General features: G+C 41.5%; 1 protein-coding gene across 4 annotated transcripts in view; it reads right to left on the bottom strand.

Moving 5' to 3' along the window:
- Positions 1-19,659, bottom strand: part of LOC135495391 (ras-responsive element-binding protein 1-like) — a 50,548-nt gene that overhangs the window by 5,534 nt on the left and 25,355 nt on the right. For 2 of the 4 annotated variants that reach the window (XM_064783947.1, XM_064783949.1), the window contains exons 2-8: positions 13,593-13,684; positions 5,803-6,033; positions 4,190-4,388; positions 3,496-3,866; positions 2,133-3,306; positions 1,477-1,654; positions 143-1,046 (exon numbers count right to left, since the gene is read on the bottom strand). In XM_064783947.1, the coding sequence (XP_064640017.1) occupies positions 143-1,046; positions 1,477-1,654; positions 2,133-3,306; positions 3,496-3,866; positions 4,190-4,388; positions 5,803-6,033; positions 13,593-13,684 (3,149 nt within the window). Of the gene's footprint in view, positions 1-142; positions 1,047-1,476; positions 1,655-2,132; positions 3,307-3,495; positions 3,867-4,189; positions 4,389-5,802; positions 6,034-7,919; positions 7,992-13,592; positions 13,685-17,015; positions 17,082-19,659 lie in introns of those variants that run through there. The other 2 variants (XM_064783948.1, XM_064783950.1) reach the window with 2 other exon arrangements.

Raw genomic sequence — 19,659 nt, 5'->3', positions numbered from 1 at the left:
CTATTTTCAAATTTGGGGTTCAAGACCTATCAACATTACCATTCATAGAAATCTTTCAATAATCACTTTAACTTTCTAGTATTTATACACTTCTGAATATTTCTCAAAATATTTAATTAGCAGTGATAAGAAGTATGTTTACCTTGGCTTCTTGGCTGAACTGCACGGCACAATACGGACACTTGAATGTCCGGAAGCTGAAAGGATTTGGTGGCATATGAGGCAGCGACATCGGATCCATGAGACCTGATGGCATGATGGGAGATACCATACCAACACCAGGTGCAACCTCGCCAGGTTTCAACATCGGAGGTTCAAATGTCGTTCTTGGGATCAACGAGGTCTTCTTTCCTTCAGATTTAATGGAGACTGAAAGGTCCATGGGCTCATCAGATGATTTGCTCAAGTCCATTTCTGGTGCTGGTGACGTCGATAAATTGATGGCCGAATCAGGTGACTCCTCTTTCACAATCTTCTTACTGAAGTCAAGCGGGCTGTCGTACTTAACAGGACTCTCACGCTTGATTGGCACACCCTCAAAGGGCACCTTGGAGTCTGCTGTCCCCATGAACAGACGGTTAGGCTGGATGGATTTGTGTCTATGAGCGGGAGGTGGCGTTGTCCCAAGTGGTAGCTGCATCATGTTTGGAAGACTCGGAAGATTCAGCTTGGAAAACGGGCTCTCGAACCTTTGGATGTTTGGCAAACTAGAGTGAGCAACCGGGATATTTGTGCGGATATTCTTCTCAATCTGGTTCGTCTCGATGCTTTGGTGACGTTTCTGGATATGACGGATGCAATTTGCTCTGGTTGAGAATCCAATACTGCAGACAAGGCAGACATAAGGCTTCTGGGGACAACTGCTGTGGGAACGCAAGTGGTGCTTCAGGGCGCGGAAAAATTTAAAGTCGATGCCACAATATTTGCAGACGGTATCTGGAGATGCAAAGTCACCCTCCTGCTTCACTGGGCTGTCTCCTCCAATGAACTGGTTGTAGCCAACCGCTGTGTCAATCTCGTCCTTCGTTTCCAGTTTGTGTTTCTTCCTGTCGATGAGATAGAACCAATTATAATCAAGGTGTAAATCTTTTATGATCTTTGGAAGACGCAGATAAAACTGATGTTACAGTCACCGTTGCAGAACTTCAGGTAAAGGATAACAACACTTCAGGTTATCAAGAGATGCGCAGATGGTGTGAACAGATGAATTTCCACAACATTACACCTTCTGAAAGTCACACAACCACACATGTCGTTGTCAAAACAATTAGGAACTTCAGCACGTTTTGATACGACTGTGAAAGGTGACAAACGTGGCTTACAAAATAAGGTTAACACGTGATTGATTCAATTCCTCTTCTTGGCAATAACATTAGTCAATGCAACATCATAACCGCTGTAAGAAATTCAGGGAGATTCTTAAGTTATCATTCTCCTGCGTTTCCTTCCGTTTCTCCTGCAGTTTCTGACTCTTACCTGGCATGTCGTTCACAGTTCGCTTTTGTTGTGAAGGCAAAGTCACAGATTTTGCACTGGAATGGGCGTTCACCATTGTGTGTCCTAAGATGGCGAATCAGAGTTGTCTTGTCGGCGCTGGCATATGAGCACATGTTACACTTGTAAGGCGACAGCCCAAGGTGTGTGCGCATGTGAACTGAAAGAAGAGGCAATTATAAACGTTTGACTGGAAAATCACAGAATTCTTTATAATGCCTCTATAATGCCTATTTTGAAAATTTTGAAAATTCAGAGACCCACAGAGAGTCAAGATAGAGATCATAACATTCCATTTGTCAAATTCAGCATTTTAAAGTAAGAAAAACATGTCTAATAACGGAAATTTTACATCCCTGTGGTTCCAAACATTACACCTCCTCAATGCAAAGCATCGATGTGGTAGTGCCAACACAGTCAGAACCTTCTTTTAGAACAAAGGTGACAATCTAGGTGTCATCAATATATAAGGATCAGGCTTCAAAAATAAATCAGGAAACAACTGCTTCATTTCACACTTTCAAAACATTAGCACCATCCAAGGACTATTTTCGCGTAGCCATAACAGAAAGGCCTGATGCAAAAACACCTTAAAACTAAGATGTTGTAAAAAACAATGACTGTGGCATTTGTCTTACCTTTCATAGAATTGAAGGTCTCAAATCCGGTGTCACAATACTTGCAGGTGAAGTTCTGTTTGGTCTGGTCATCGGTACTGCCTTCCTGGTCACTGCTGTAGGCGTCATCGAGAGGAACACACATCAGGTCTGGGTCGATCTGGTCATGCTTGTAGAGTCCCGCCCCCATGAGCTGGAGTGGTGGTGGTGATGTGGACACCGGTTTACTGATGAGTACCTGCTGGGACGCAGCCATATGAGAGATGTGTTGCAGTTTTGGCATGGCTTCGAGTCGGAACGCAGGATGAATGTCGGTTGGGGTCACCGGGACCAATGAAGTCAATCCACTGACGTTTGCAGTTTGTATGATCTTCTGGATGTCAGCAAAGTCGTTAGAGTTATTGTTTTCCTCTTTATCAGCAGTGCGTCTCAAAGGCTTGGGAAGGATGGAAGACAGTTTGTTCGGACGGTTCACCTGGCCAATGTTATAAAAATAATCCTGGTTCAGTTTAGAGTCTAATCTTTCTTCAGAGTCTTCGTTCTCCTCAGAGTCATTCTCATCAGACTCGTGTCCTTGACCCTGTAGACTGAGCATAGCAAGGAAATCCTCCTTTGAAACATTGGAGTCATCATCGCTATCTTTCTCAGGTGACTCGGACAATACACGATCGGCAGTATGACTCAACTGGTGCTCCTTCAGCGCAGCATTGTTCTCAAAATCACATTCGCAGACGTCACATGTCGTCGACGTCTCGGGCGTATGGCTGTCCTTATGAAGCTTCAAAGCGCCCCCGCATGGGAACGCTTTCTCACATTTACGGCATTCAAAGTTATGGTAGGAACTACTTGAGCGACGTTGGTTGTGCTCACACCACGACTTTGCAATCAACGGAAACTTATCAATCGAAAAGTCAACAAATCCTAAATCTTGGAATCCAACCGGGATGGACATTTTCACTCCATTTTTCTTTTCTTCTGGTTTGCGTATATGCACCATATGATTGTGCATGTTCAATCCTCTCAGGTTACGGAATGATAAATTGCATATCTGGCACCGGATTTTATACTCTGGATGCGTTTCCAAGTGGCTCTGCAGCCCATATTTGCATAGGAATCCACGGTCGCAGATGGGACAATGGAGCTGTTCCACTTCCCCATTTTCACCTTGGGTCTGGTTGGCATCATCTTGGAAAACCTGGAGAAGAATGAAAGCACTGAGTTAAGTGAAATGTTGAGATTACTTTCAGAGAGTCAGACTCAGTTGCAGTAGCCTCTTTCTCAATTCAAAATGATGTGTTGAATTTGATAAGAGTTCAAATAAATCCATATAAATTTTTTGAATTTCCTCTAAAAAGCAGTTCAAGTTATTCAAACAAATGTTTACCTCTTCAAAATCATTTCCATCTTCCTCTTTGGACGGAGATTCTTCACCATTATAAACTCCCAGCTTCTTCTTGAGCGCCACCTGTACGACTGTCTCGTCATCGTTCATCGTCGCACCATTTGAAGCGCCATCTATGCTCCGTCTCTTACGGCGATCGGCATTACCATCGGCTTCTCCCTCTGCTGGTCGGCGGCGTTTTCGGATGCGGCGACCGTCGGGGGTGTAACCAGTCAAGAGACCAGCATCTAACATCTCCTTCAAGGCTTGCGGTGACTTAGCAAACTCCTTCTCGTGGACCCGCATATGACGGTGCATGTTGCCATTAGTGGTGAAGGCCAGGTTACATATCTGACATTTAAAGGGTCGCTCTCCTGAAATAATCAGTAAACTGAATGAAGCCGAAATTTTCTCATTTTCAAACAAAATACCTCTTTATGTTTGAATTTACCACTACAAACAAAGCATAGACTAAAACCCACATACTATACACATCTCTTTTGGAAGAAGATTTCATAAAGACTCGTAGTTATCTATTCTTCCTACTGTCACAACCTTAACGTACTGACATGACCATTTATTGGAAACTTCTCAATGAGCACTCTTTGATGGTAGCATCTAAACCATCACCAATTCATGTTTCACCAGTCAGTTAATAAAACATTGAGGAATCAAATTTTGTTAAATTCTTACTTACCTGAATGGACAAGCATATGACGATCAAGTGAACTCTGTGAACAGAGCACTTTGCCGCAAATCGTGCACGAATGTGAGGACGGAACTTTCGAGTTATGGTTGCGTATATGCATGGTGAGGAGTCGGAGGTTATCAAGTTGCAGATTACACACTGGACATATGTAGAGTTTTTCACCGGTGACAGTGTGGACGGCTTCAATCTAGAAACAAACAAAATGTAATTGAGTAAAAAGGTCAAAAGTTGTTAGAGGTTTAGGTTTATACTGAAAATTACTGTCATCACGCTAGAAGAAAATAATATTGGGGAGTGGAACCTGAAAAGTGAATGTAATTTGAAGGGACATGCAGGTTTAATGGAAGAAAACTTTTGAAACAACAATCTTATTTACACTTTCTTAACATGTCAAGTAAAGAAAGCACAGAATTCTTTCAGGATATTTTTCATATCTCAAGGTTTTTGTAAATTTACAAGTCTGTTTAGCTAGCAAATTATTACATTTGAAAACTCAACTTGAAAACTTAGTTAATTTTCATTTGCTGTGAACAGATGGCACCACATAAGATCTGAGATCGTGACCAAGGTAAACTACTGAGAATGAAAACTTCTTGTTGAAATGGTAGTCCATCTTTTCTTGTTAGAACTCAATCAAGATATGATTCAAACAATATTAGTATCAGGAACTCAGATTCAACAAGTGTGGTTAAATCACCGCACAAATAAGCGATTTTTGTTGCTGTGACTTGTGACGAAGCCGTGATAACATGACGATTACAGTTGGCATGTGTCGCCCTATTAGTTGAATGGCAATCACGTGTCATGTTGTTACAGCTCCGTATCTCAGCAACTAAAATCGAACAGTTTGCCCAGCATTTCAAACAAAGGTGTTTCACAAAATAGTTTTGAGAGGAGTAGATACTGATTTGATACAGAATTGGAGAAAAACAGAAGGTTTAGAAATAACAGGAATAATCGGCACTGAGGTACACATGTATGTCAAGATCCTTTTCTAGGGTCACCAGAGACAAATTGTGGTTGAAACTGGTGAGCCTGCTGGATCCAAGAAATTACGGGAATGATGGCAAATTGGATCTTTTAGGACACTGAAGTGTTTATTGTTGAAATTAGGTATTTCTAAGTAGGTATTCTTCATCAGTTTGAAAAGGTGGAAGGGCTGAACTGCCTGGTACTGGGAAGGAGGCACACTATCCAGAGCTGGAATGGGAGCTGAAAATTAAAACAGCCAACCAGCAACTTACCGCACCGATTTGACAAATTAGGTAAAATCAATGTTAGATCTCAGTGAAATGAAAACAGATGGAAAACTAATGGAAATCAGGTCTATGAAAACGTGACAAGGAAGCGCTCAACAAGAGGTTATAACATAATGTTGGTTATAAAGGTCGGGAAGAGACAGTTTGGACATCTATACGGGTGACACAAATGTATACCTTGATATTGTCTCGGCTTCTGGATAACTTGTCCGGGGAGGGGTTGTGAAAAGTTTCAAAATCCGGTTGGTTCACGGCGAAATTTACACTTTGGAAGCTGGAAGAAGCCGGTGAATGCACAACACTGAAATCCCCACAGAGATTTGACATTTGAGGAATACTAACGTTGTCGCTCTTTTCCAGTAAGAGGCGAGTTTCCTCATCTAATTCGTCAGAGCCATCTGATTGGTTATCGATGGGTGAGAGTGGACCCTGTACTCCTGAGAACTTGCGCTCCTCTGAGTCGGAGTCGTAGGGTTGGCGTGGGGATGTTTCTGTTTTTAGGTCTATGTGGAATGCATCGCTGTCTGAACTGTTGTCGTCATAGTTATTGATGTCGTCTGAGAAGATCGATTCCTGGAATGACACAAAACAATTTCCATAAGTAAGATTTATCAGGAGAAAGTTTATCGGAGCTGAGAAGTTACTTCTGGCTGAAAAGAACTTTTTACAGAAATTGTGGACGATCGAGTGTTTTCATATGTAATCCCATCCAGCGGAGGACAGAAATAAGGAATTTCGGGGAAGAAGCTTCTAGATATATTTACACCTACATCTAGGCTTTGAAGAATATCAAATTTGGGGGTGGCAGATGTGCATTTCAGCCCCTTGCATGTGACGCAGGCAGAAGACGACATGACATTAGTTATTTAAGTCAACATCAGAGAGCAGCACCAGAAGGTCTGGTGAACCCACTGGGTGTGTCTAATCATGCATCGAGCCCAGGTGAGGGCAAGTCCCACAGCTTAGAGACAGCCTAATCACCTGATCAGCCTAATCAGGATAATTAGTAGCTATTACTCCTAATTAGATTATAACTCCACCCATCCTTTGTTGTTTGAAGTTAACTGTGACAAACATCACTGGAGGCTGATTGAGGAGTTGGCAACATTCGACAAAAAATAGCATATTTTTAACTTAAGCTGTTAACGAGTTATGCCAGAAATTTTTTTTCATTAAACTATTACAGACATATTTTGTATGCTGGTCTGAACAATATCAGTAGGAGTTGGCCTTCTTTCCAAAGGTCTTTAAAGGGGTACTTCAATTGTTTTTATTGTATTCACTGGTAGCACAATTCAAGATAAAGTTTCAAATTTATGAACAAATAGGACAGGCCTTTTATTCTGAAGTTGTGCGGGTAAAAGAATGAGAACTTACTCCAGGGAAAGAGGAGGACAAAGATTATTAAGAACTGATACAACATTTCCAATAAACACACTTTTGAAATACTAGGCGTTTTTACACGGTGCGGGTTCAAGCCGGATCGAGACTAGTTCAGGTACCAGCCGGTTTATTTTCCCTCGTGTAAAAGCGAACCTACCGTCCTGAACCCTCCTGGTCCGAGGCGGGTTCCGATCGCCGGTCTCGGGTCGGTGCAGGCCGGTGTAGGCCGGTGGAGGAGGGTTTATTTATGCGTGTAAAAGCGAACCGGCTCCGAGCCGGTTTGCACACGGTACTCGCGTGACGTCATTCGCGGGAATAGCTGCCGTGTTCCTGGCATGAAATTTTCCGCGGAAAGAAACTGCTGTGAAATCTTCAATTTATCGAGAGCAAGAGCTTTCTTTCCATACAAATGCTGTGTACCAAAGCAAAAACTCTGCATCTCACCGGCGCCATCGTGAACCATTTTGTATTATTTGTTGAAGGTTGTGATATTTTCGTAGCTCCACCGCCAGCAGGATTGATCAGCGCCACCAATTGACGATGTTAGTGACGAACCGGCCTGGAGCCGGATCGAGGCCAGATCGTCGAACCGTCCCCGTGTAAAAGCGAAATGAACCGTCCTGAACCGAACACGCCTCGTGACGGTTCAGGAGGGTTGTCTTGAACCAGCACCGTGTAAAAAGGCCTACTCATTCCAAAATGATGTTTATTGGAGAAACATTCCATCACACACAATACACTGATTTCCTCCCAATACCCTTTCGAAGTAGTCCATCCTGAATGTGTAAGAATACACAAATCTTAGAATAGGTTCCTATAAACTAATCATTGACATGATCAAGTCAACATTCCTCAATTTAAAAAAAAGATATGTCAATTCAATATGATACTGCAATAAACATGACAATTTAGGACACGAAGCATTCATGAAGACACAACTGTCACAAAAGTATAGAATATCCTTCAAACCATCAGCAAATATCCAAAAGGTTTTTTTTAATCCTGAAGTACAAACATCAACAATATCAAGAGCAAACAAACACAAATCGGGAAAATAAAATTTTCATTGTAAATACCTTCAATATCTGATAAGAACATCCAATATGCTCCAAATGTTTCTGTGGGGCCTTGACTTTAGACCTCATGATGGAGACTCTGAATAACTAATCCTTTGAAAAATGTATCCTTGAAAAATGTCAATGTTGTCTCCTCAGGACCAAATTGTCAACTGAGGTGCCAGTCCAGGCTCCACCCTATTTATACTAATGGTATTCCTCTTACCTGTTGCTAATGGGGGACACAATGACAAGTGCCAACACCATAGTTGTGTGAATAGGCTTATCAGAGCACTGGGGCGTTGACTATTGTCCTAGTGGAACATGCTGAAACAGCATTGGTCACCACGGACTCTGTGGACACAATCCCCCCCATTCAATTCATGAATTCATGAGCATAGGAATGTACCTGTTTATCTTTTTTATTAGGGGGGCTTGAGTTATCTGAGGAGAATCAACAAGTGACGTTGTGATAAGGACAGGTTACCAAGAGTGTCCAACAATAGGGGACAAGGGGGTTAAAACGCTCTGATGCAAGTGTGGGCTAGTAAAACAAAACAGCTCTTGGGAGGGGAAATGCAAATACGGTGTTTGTGGCCCTTCCAACTGATGTCAATAGAGCGTGTTGGTTGAGGCTGATAAGGTTATTCGGAGCAGTTTTGTAAAATCACAAGTTGTGACCGAATGTTTGCATCATCCATGGTCAATAATGATAAGATCCTCTAAGAAGACTTGATAGAGAACGGATGTGATTTCATTGACACTTAATTGTCACAGCATTTCCGTCGTGCCCTGTTTTGCCCCCCCCCCACCTTAGGATCAGGAAACAGACTATTGGGATGTTCCCATCACCTTTTTCAACAGATGTTTTAAAGCACACAATAAACGTTTCAAAACAAAAAACAAAGGTTTAAAGTTTATGTAGAATTTGTGAAATAATTGTCCCCTTGCGAATTCCTAGAATTCCCTTGAAACCATCTCCTATATAAGACTTTTCTTTCGCGAACATTTCAGGACTGAAATGGACTGAAACCATTTGCATTAGTCGGCCTCTCCTGGAGACAGGTTGACACCAGCACAAGATGCAAGGAGACTGAATGAAACCATTTGTCTTAGATTAGGCGACGGAGAGAAGCCACAAATTCTTTGTTGACAATCTTTCATCACGGTACTTTCATACAATTCTTTTTGGAGGCAGTCAAACATTCTTTTATATTTTCAAATTGTCTCTTTTTTTTCTCATGAAAGATGCAATGATGGTGGAATCACCTCATCAAACACATCCTGAGAGTACTTTTTTACTCCTACTCAGATGCAATGTGTAATCTCGAGAGCTGAGTGTATAGCAATAAATGCAAGGATGCATAAAAGGACATCTTTTCAAACACAGACAAGTCATTCTTCAAAGGTTCATTTTATCAACAAAAAACACCATCTCACCAAACCAACAACAAATGCAACTTGACGACAAGCTGAGCAATCACCATATCAACACATCATCAAGTCACAACTGACTGTCCCCATTCTATGAGAAAAACGGAGACAGAATTATCCATCTATTTTCACAGGTTCTGTCACAGGAGGACATTGGTGACACAAGACATCCCCAGTCTCCGGGCGGCAAGACACTGGCTGCAACGAAAGTACTGCACAAAAGATAAAATTGTACCAAATTGTTTGCTATGGTTCGGTGCACACAACACAATACAACCTGTGCCCACTTGTTTGGACCTGGAGGAGACAGAGATCTGAAGGACAATTGGGGCTGGAGCTTGGCACAATTGGGGACAATGGTGGCAGGGCTTGGGGACAATAGGCCACAGCCTGGGGGTCACGGTATTACCCAGTTACCATCCAATGTGACATAACAAGGGGAGCTATGCCTCCAAGAATTGTTTAGTAATCCGTGTGTTCTCCAGGTCATGTTTATAGTTTATTTTATTGTGTGTTGTAAACATGACTGCTCCAGGCTCAAGTCCCTCACACATTCAGAATCAAGTACCTCAGCTTTGACTTTAGAGGTTTCCTTCCAGAAGGGAAACAGATGATTAAACTTTGCAAGCTCCTTTTCCCAGAAAAAGTTCCCTTTTTTCAAAAGATTTTGGTTTCTGTTGGAACACCTGAGCAGTATTTTGGTTTTCGTGATACAGCTGCCACCCTTCCCTATACTCAGAACTATGCGGCATCTTTTGATGGAACTTTACTATGAAAAGTTCACAGAAAACATCCCCCAATATAAAAATAACAATTTCGTCAAGAAAATATCCCCTCTCCCCACTCACACAAGAGTTATCTTCATTAGAAATGCAATTTATATTTTTCATCAGATGCTGAGGTAAGAATACATACATTGTATTCCTGTAGGATTCTTTAGGAAGCCATTTACAGCTGGTGTCAAAATACATGAGGCAAAGTTCAGGAAGACATATGGGACCACAATGTGACGTGTACTTTGCAATTTCCTGGCATTCTTCCGCTAAAAGTGATGTTTATCCACAAATCTAACAACATAGTATTTAAACAGGAATAAGATTGTAGTACCTGACAACTAAACTCCAGGACATGAAGAGTAAACAAAATAATCTAAAACTTTATTTACAAATAACGGAAATGCTTTGATTACCATTAGAAGGTGACGATTTTTCAACAGATATCCTGAGCACAAACAAAACTATCATCTATGAGGTGATTTTTGTATTTGAGACGGTGACAACATAGGGAGAGAAGCAAAGCCCTGAATTGCTGTAACAACGAAACTGGTACTGCAAAGAGACTGCAGAATACTGTATAAACTGTCCTGAGTTAGTAGTCTTCAACTGAAACAACATCACCAGAACAGGGTGAAAACAAGCCTGCAAAGTTATTGACAAAGCTTGTATCATGATTATCATCAAACTAGTCACTGCTTGGTGTAACTAAGAGTATAGTAGGCTACTCCAATACAGATGTTTGTACTCAATCTCACAAACTTTAGGCCATTCTACCTTGACAATGAAACAGATTCAATGTAAATGCTGGCAAAGGCATCCCAATCACTTTTCAGGAATTCTTTCCTTGGCACTTAAAAGAGATATCCCCAAATCTCCACGGCCAGAAGCACCGAAAGTTTAATCGTTGACATCATATTACTCGGACTTGAAAACAACAGGCAGGACTTTTAACTTCAGTCATGTAATCCTTACCCACACAGGCCTCAATGGGCTGTCCCAGGCTTATCAAACAAGACCAGGCCTATGACTTCTTTATCACCTCAGCCAAATAATGGCTGATGGTAATTTGGGAGTCAAAAACACCAAAATACAATGACTAGGCCTAGCCGGGTATGCAAGGAAGTGAGTGGAATGGGCCTGTCTATGCACAGGAGCTGGCATAATAAGCAAAATCTTGCATAGCTGAATTGGCTAAGGGCCCATTTTAGGGTATGTGGTCGATAAATAGGTTCAGATGGAAAGTTTTGACTTCAAGAAGTTGTCAAACATTTCAGAATCAAGATCATACGACCTAAAGTTATCTAACCCGTTTGCACTTTTGGTGGTGCAAATTGCAAGATAAACACATTCCACGATGTAAGTGTCACTCTTTTTGGTCAAATTCTCAGCTGTGTCTGAACCCAGGTTGAGGATCATTCAAGCATCAATGTCCCACAATTAAACATTGTAATCTGCCATTATCTAATATAAAGCAATTTTGCTAACGTCATCAAACGACACAAATATGGCCATTATACTGGACAAAGTAACTTCTAAGAAGAAGATGAGTTGCTATTGTCAGGAAGATTCACCAATGACAAAAAATTGTCAACAATCTTGTCATTTTATGATCGTTAATATCAGTGCTGGAGCGTGCCTAGGATGGTAAATTAGAATGCGCTGAATCATGCCGTCACATACCGGTACACCACAGCTCTTCATTCGTCCCTCACCAAAATTTCTTTCCGTGACCTTATTTTACATTGAAACTAACATTAAACCAGACCCTTCCCCTTCACATGATCAGAGTCACACACCCATAAAACTAATGTTGGCCTACAGACATTAAACTGTCTTGTGTAAGATTCAGAAGTTGGAGGCTGAAGACAAAAGGAAAGTCCCAACAGTATGACATTTTATGATGGGGACATTTGCCTATGATGGCGAAGTTCTTGAGGGGGTTAACTTGCACCTGGTCAGCTGAGCGGCATGAATGTCATTTAGCATTGGGTCCACTTTCTCTTTCAACTCGTTCAGACGATATATCTTCCGATAACGTTCTGATTCAACAAAAGTTGATGTTATGTAAAGCTATCTGCACCGCTTTCTAGGCCCAGTCTCGTTATCATGATATCCCATATATTATTATAATTGTTATCTACGACATATTTGATGTAATACTCTGATGTGTCTCATCGAGACCCGATTACTTTTCAGTTTATAACTGTATTTTATCGATTTTATAGGCCAAGCAACAAAATCAAGTTGTTTCTGAACCCATACTGCTTCTAAACTGTTACACCTGAGTTCAATAACTGGAGATAAATCAGACAGATCTGTGATATCAGCACGCTATCATTCTTCCCTGTCACTCCGGTGAAAGTTCATCTTTGACACAATAGCCGCAAATATTTGTAATCTGGGTCATCCGCATGTAATACTTGTGATTTTCCGATTAGAGATTAGAGGTGAATAGATTGGTAGCTTGCGTTTTTCGAGTGAGGTGGTTATGAGTCCTGGTTCCACAGAAATGTTTGATCAAAATTGCATATAATCTAATTATTTTTCAATCAAGTCTACATTTCCTTGCAGCTGAACTGATATTAATTATTGTATCTAGAGTTTCAGAGGCAGAGGTCACAAATCCATGCTGTGGTAGTGGCACCCAACTCTAACCATGTCAGAGTGGCGTGATGGAAACATTGGCACCTGTAACCTCTAGTCTGAGGTCCATGGTTATTTTAAACTAAAACTTGAGCACACTTTTCAGAAGCTGCTCTGACTGGTTTTGAGCAGTTCGTCAAATAGATGTGCACTTGAGGAGTCCAACTTTCCAAGAGAAATCACACGTTTCTTATGCATTGATTTTCCATAGTGTGATCTTCAGCAAGTTTGATCATGTTCTTTAAATAGGCCTTGGACCTGATTGCTGCTCGTTAACTAGGCCTAGTACCTGCGTACATCTTGTCCCCTTTGATAAGGTTTATATGCACCCGCTGATGCGTTGAGGAGTTCTAAATGGGATGGGTCATCTATTGCTTCACAAGTGGCATTCGTCCAACCGGTGACGTCCACTGCTGGTATTGAACATGGTTGACGACACATCTTCATGGGAAACTTCCTCGTTCAGTCATTCTAAAGGCCTTTTCATTTTAGAAGTAGAAGTACTCATCTCTCTTTAGAAATCATGAATAAGACGACCCTAAGAATTTTAGGTGAATTAATCATCAATGTGATGGCAAATTCCCCAAAGTACTATTTGTTCAAAAGGATGTGGATTGGGTGTCCCATAGCGTAAAGGTATAAATAATTGTTTCGACTGATGTTGTAAACGAGTTGCATTGTCCGTCAATAAAAAAACTAAACGAAATTTCAAAATCCGCCAAAAACGCAAAACAAATTTTTTTCAGAAACTTCGAAAAAAAATAGAGGCCGGAAAATCTGGGGGTTGACAGTAGATCAAGATGAGCACATCAGCAAACTGAAAGGTTCATCGAGTACTCACTTTTTCTTGAGCTTGTTTTACTGGCAGTATTGCGGTGGTATCTTGTAATTGTCGGCCGGCATCTTCCCCCACTGTCCCCTCCTCGTCAGCATCTGAAGGACAAGAGGAAAACACATAAGAATAAAAACGCTAACTTGAGAGCTGCAGTTTTTGCTGTCCTTTCTTGACTCTTGATGCCATAGGCTGGGTAAATTTAAAGCCTATCTGTCTGAGTGATTGATGCGCTGAAATAAAAGAAAGGTATCACTGAATGAATAGCTGCACACTTTTTGGTTCACAGGTGATTGAAGGAAAATATATACAAATGAAATTGCAGGGAAATATCCCGATTGCAGAAGTCAAGTGGAAATGACCAATTCGGTACAAAATCAGCATCGTTAGAGCATGCCCCTCCTGATGCTCGCTTGGTGTCTGCTGAGGTTGGTTCACAATTTACTGTCCTGGTCTCTGGTTGAGGAAGAAAGGGCGCGGCTAATCACCATGACCAAAAGTATCCAAATCCACGCAGTCATGAAAAAAAACTGGATCAAGGCCAGTACAGGCCTACCCACCATACGGATCAACACCTCCTGTCGCCACATCCTTTTTCACCCTCATCTCCGAATCATCCATATTCCCAATGAGTCGCAGTTGCTGCAATTGTTACATGAAAGTCGTTCCAACTTCTGTTGCAGGCTAATCACAACTGGGGCGATGTCAGGCCTGCAAACGCTGTAACCTCGCTCACTGGCGTAATTATCTCTATTGTTTGTCCAGGATGATGCCAGCAACACCAGATGCTGTGACATCACACATCCTGTAGCTCTTGGGTCCACTTGTGTACATCCACCCCACATGACCAATTACAGCCTCGTCAGGATGCAACAGTTGGTCCAGATTACATAGGCCCATTAGGAAATGGTAAATTGGAAGCTCGAATTGAGGGCTAGCAGATTCAGATCGCACAGAAGTCCAATCAGTTTGATTCGTTAGTCATTCCTCATCTCTAATAGCATCTCCTGTTGGCCCTTACTGCAAAGGAAGTTCACAAGAAAGCTGGTCCACACCACTAGGAAATGGGGAGCTAAAACTCACAGATTCTGATTGGACTGATAGACTAATCAGTTAAATTTATGAGTCATGCCCCATCTCTCACAGCAAACTAAAAGCCAAACTGAAACAGGGAAGTTATTCTCATCAGCCCCTGGCCACGCAGACTGGATAAACAGTTGCAAACATCATAGCAGAAAACTGGTCAATGAGACCTGAAACTGGTCAAAGGTACCATAAAACCTGTCAAAGACATGGTCCAGGAAACCTTAGAAATTTGGCAAATACCTCAAAATGGTCACATGATACTAAGTCAGTGAGACCTGTAGTAAAACAGCTAACTGCCTAATTGTCATAGTCATTTCAAGAAGCTGAGATCAAACGAATAAAAAATGAGAAATCATGACAACAAGTGTTCTCCAAAGAGTGACCGTCTAATTATCAAAGCAATCATATTCAGGAAGTCTGTCCCCATCCTGGGCACATGTTACAGAGAGTCAAGCACCAATATCCTATGCAGCCTTGGCATTACATAGGCCAGCATTATCAGGCCCACAACATCCTACCAGCAGCTTCCTCATTAATTAACATATGCATAATCAGCTGTGCGTTCAGATGGAATTAAAGCATCCTCGTCAGTAACATCCACCATTACAAGCTGTGCATTCTATGTGCATTCTATGTGCATTTTGTACAAATTATTACATTAACTTTCACACGGAAGAGAAATACATTGAATAATCTGTGCATGTCATTATTTTAAGGAGATTGGATGCTGATGATGGCAATAATTTGTGCTTATTTCCTAATAATTGTCATAATGACGGTATAATTTGTTGATGCGGTGGCTACATCAGGCCATTGGGTCAGAATCATGTACGAGATTTACTCAGCCTCCGTGTCAACATATGATGATCAGTACCGGGTATTATTTTCTGACTCGGTTGTTCGAGGAACATGTCGTCCGGTTTTGATGCGGAGTGGAATCACAGGTCCAACGCTATGGTCAAATTTACCGATATGATCACCAATAGCAATGCTTGTAACGCAATGTAAACCAGAATATATACATTATGTAGACATAACTCGGTTTCTGCCTCAACATGTAAATGTAATTACACATTTTGAAAGCATGTCTGGGATTGGAAGCTTAGTTTTGGTACAGAGCAGACTTTTGGTGTATTTGCTCCTTTCCAACCACACTTTGATGTCCCCACATTGATGTACACAATCCTCATCGAACAAGAAACTTCATCTCTTTTTACTCAGCGATGGAAATGATGTAAGGGACATCATTATATGAGGTCCGTGCATCAGTTGACATTATATCTACACCATCATTTACCTTGTGTAACCATAGCAACCACACTAGATCATGGTCCATCCAATGATGCAGGCTGCATAGAATGTGTACGAGGACCTACGAGATGGAAGTGGTCCATGGATGACTTGATGCAACTTGATCTGCTGGAGGCAGGGGATATAATACCATTATCGCAATTCACACGGGTGACACCCTTTCCCCAGAGGTTAGGTGTGTGTGTGTTAGGTGGGGTAGGGGGTGGGGGAGGGGGATTCCAACACCTGTTGATCCTGTTTACACTGTGGAGAACAGTCACACAATTGTGAGTCTGTTTAGTAAATGTGCTGGGGAGGAGCGGGTTCTCCTAATTCCCTCTTCACTGCACAGAATCACCCATACAGTTTTACCCCCACAACAACTGCTAGATACAGATATCACAATATGGATAACAAGAAGAATAAATGAAGACTGGTGTTTATTATTCTTGAAAACAGTCACAATGCACCCTCTCGCTGGGAAGGGAGGCTGGTAACTCCTTCCCTTCACACCAAATTTTCCAAAAACAGCAGAAAATGGTCATGCTGGATGTCTGTCCCAGCTGTGTATGGGCCCCTAGGCTTTAACAGCTGCAGCCAGCCTCATGGAGGAGTGCTAGGCCTACTTGACGTTGATGTATGGCTCGTTGAAGCCCGAGGTGTAATGCTACAGCCTCCCGTGTTAACAAGCAGCAGCTGTTTGCAGTCGACATCAAAATAATTCCCTCATCGGGAGCAGATGAATAATACTCTGCATAATGAGATGAATTCGCCACATAGAAGTCCATGGAAAAGATCCTACTTTTACAAACTTTCGTCATTTCCCACTTTCCGGGAGGAACCTCTCTCAAATACTGTTAGGTACCAATATGCAGTCCTTGTTTGGAGAAGTAAGCAGGGTTTTTCTCATTTATCAGTAGGAATATAAACTAAGGAAATGATTAGATATATCCAAATTTTCGGCAGATTTGGATAACGAATGTAGCAGATGAATGACTTCACTATCCCACTTACAAGAAATGAACTAACTACCAATTAAGAAATTCACAGACCTACCCTTAGACATCCTGTATGCATCAGATCAACCCGCACATCCATGTATAGTCACGTTGATGAAGCTGGCCCATCTGGTGCATCGGGCTTCGACTTTGATGCAAATATTGAGTGAATTCATCATGTGCCGACATAGGCCAATGAAGGGTCTGCTCCAGGCTCACATCATATGGATGCAGCTGTTACAACTGGCATGGATGTGAGACAATGATGGATGTTGCAACATCCACTGAGACTGACCGTTGCACCTCATCGAATATCTTTGGACTAGAGACGGCAGCTTACAAAAGGCCACTGCAAAATTGCAACAAATGTCTCATTCTTCTGCAACACTATTTCTCATCTTGTCGCAGTCCGTCAAACCTACCATCTTCAATTTACCGCCACTCTCCTCCAATGAAGACCTCATCATCCCACATTCAAAAATGACACCCGTAATTATTCCCAATCACCATAATCTTCAACCGCATCTAAATTTTGCACCCTGCGGCAGTAACCGTGGATAATTTCGTCCTCACACCTGTTGAGGGCGCTATATTTGGCGAACAGGAACATCCATAGAGATCATTGTGTGATCAAGAGCTGTAATCGGGTTGCGGAGGAGAAATCGGTCCATCTCAACGAGACACAACATCTTTGCGCATATCTGTGTGCACAATGCATGATTTACTCACTAAAATTGGCTCAAATTAGCTTGACATTTGGTTGAAATATCTCAAGATCAAGATGACTTCTTGAGATGTTGTGTGTTATTGGTGCAATCATCATTGAGGACTTCTCAAAAGGAAATCGCATCAGACAAACGTTCGAGGCTATTTTGAGACCATTTTGAGATCTTCGTCATAATGAAGGATTGTCAAGGAGGCTGCATCATAAAACAGGCATCATGCCACATATAATTATGAAAATTGATAATTTGTTGGCTGGTTCTTCTTCTCCTGATGTTAAATTTGAATAATTTTGGCCCCAAAAGTACTATAGCCTATTCCAAGAGGAAATGATATTCAGATTTTGGGTGATTTTACATAGAAAATAATGAAGGTGTTTAAAAAAGTTGATATTTCATCTGAAACTTCAAAGTCTGAAGTATTCTAAAATACATACTTTGCCAACATCAGAATCTGTGCCCAGCAAAATACGGTCATGTCAATGAAGAAAAGAAGAAAGCCTTTTAGTTCTTCTTTGGTTGCAATGATTCAAGAACCAATCTCACAGCAACAGGTGGTTTGAGAATCTTGCATTTACAGCTTTCAAATGTTGCACAAGAATGCAACAGTTGGCCAAGTTCCACCATTAAATTCTTCCCAAGATGATGGGAAGAATTCAAGAAATTATTATAACACCCCCAATTGAATGGACCATGAATATGAAGTACACCCTTAGGGCGGGCCGAGATGGCGAAACTGTTCGCTATTTGCGTACAATGTTACATCGCCATTGATTGCGGCTCGTGAGTCCGGGATGGTGCAGCACGGGATATTGATGAATATATAGATCAGGTGCCCGGCAACGCGCGGCATACAATCCCACTATAATTCTTGGCGCTCGTTCGATGCAGCAGATGCAAAAGCTGCTGAAGCCAAGTGCATCAAGTAGAGTGATGCTTTGTCGATAAATAATGCAAAATATTTTGCCGTTGAAGAACTATGAGGGCCTGCATGGGAGGATGGAATAGCAGTCTTGTATTGATTAATTTTGCGGTATAAGTTTGGATGAAATGGGAAATGTCAGGTGTATGCGTGGCTTGTTGGTGCGGGTCTGGAGGAATGTGCTACCGTTGAACAATGGACTCATCAGAGTTCTACCGCAATTGGCTCAGTTGTAGCGTTTTTTTCCACTTTTTATGACTAGAGCTTACACTCTACCACTGGCACTTTCAAAATCAAGGGCCAACTAATGATTGTAATGGAATTTGAAAAGGTGGAATGCTTTTGGAATTTATATCGAAATCATTTACCTGCAATCAGTCAAGTATTCAATGTTATTTTCAAATCCTTCCCAAAAATGCAAAAGGGCCAGATGCTGCAGATTATTTTTTGCAGTGGAAATGTTTAGGACACCATAACTCTGCATGGAAACTGGAAGTTCTAATACTTTAACAGTTGCTGAACATGCAACACACAATGGCATAATTAGGTGACAAGATAACTAAGCAAAGGAATTAATTGGGAGAAATAAAGAGGGACAATAATCGGGGAATCTTAATGGCCCTTGTAAAAAGGGGATAAAATCTGGATGGAAGTTTGGATGCAATCTGAATGGGCGTTATACAGAGAGGACACAACAATTTGATGCGCACTGTTAGCTTTGAATAAGACGATGTTGGACTGACCAAGGGGGTGCTGGGTCAGCGATGGGGTTATGGTTGACAGCAGTAGGGGGTATCCGTCTTGGACCAGGGGCCATATCTCTTCCCCTCGGAGACAACAACAAGATCAACGCACAAAGGCCAAGGAAATTTTATTATGATTTTCTCCTTTTCTGTTTTGATTACAAAGAATCATTCCTCTAAATTTATCATTTGCAATGAAGAAAACACTTATTAAAAGTGCTCACTTAAGGATCCAATTCCATTTACTAACACCAAACCATGCACTGCTTCCACATAGTGGACAATCAAAAGACATTACAGGATATGACAAGAAAC

This window comes from Lineus longissimus, chromosome 11, assembly GCF_910592395.1.
Source record: "Lineus longissimus chromosome 11, tnLinLong1.2, whole genome shotgun sequence".
Taxonomy (NCBI): domain Eukaryota; kingdom Metazoa; phylum Nemertea; class Pilidiophora; order Heteronemertea; family Lineidae; genus Lineus; species Lineus longissimus.
This window is presented reverse-complemented; position numbering and strand designations above follow the sequence as displayed.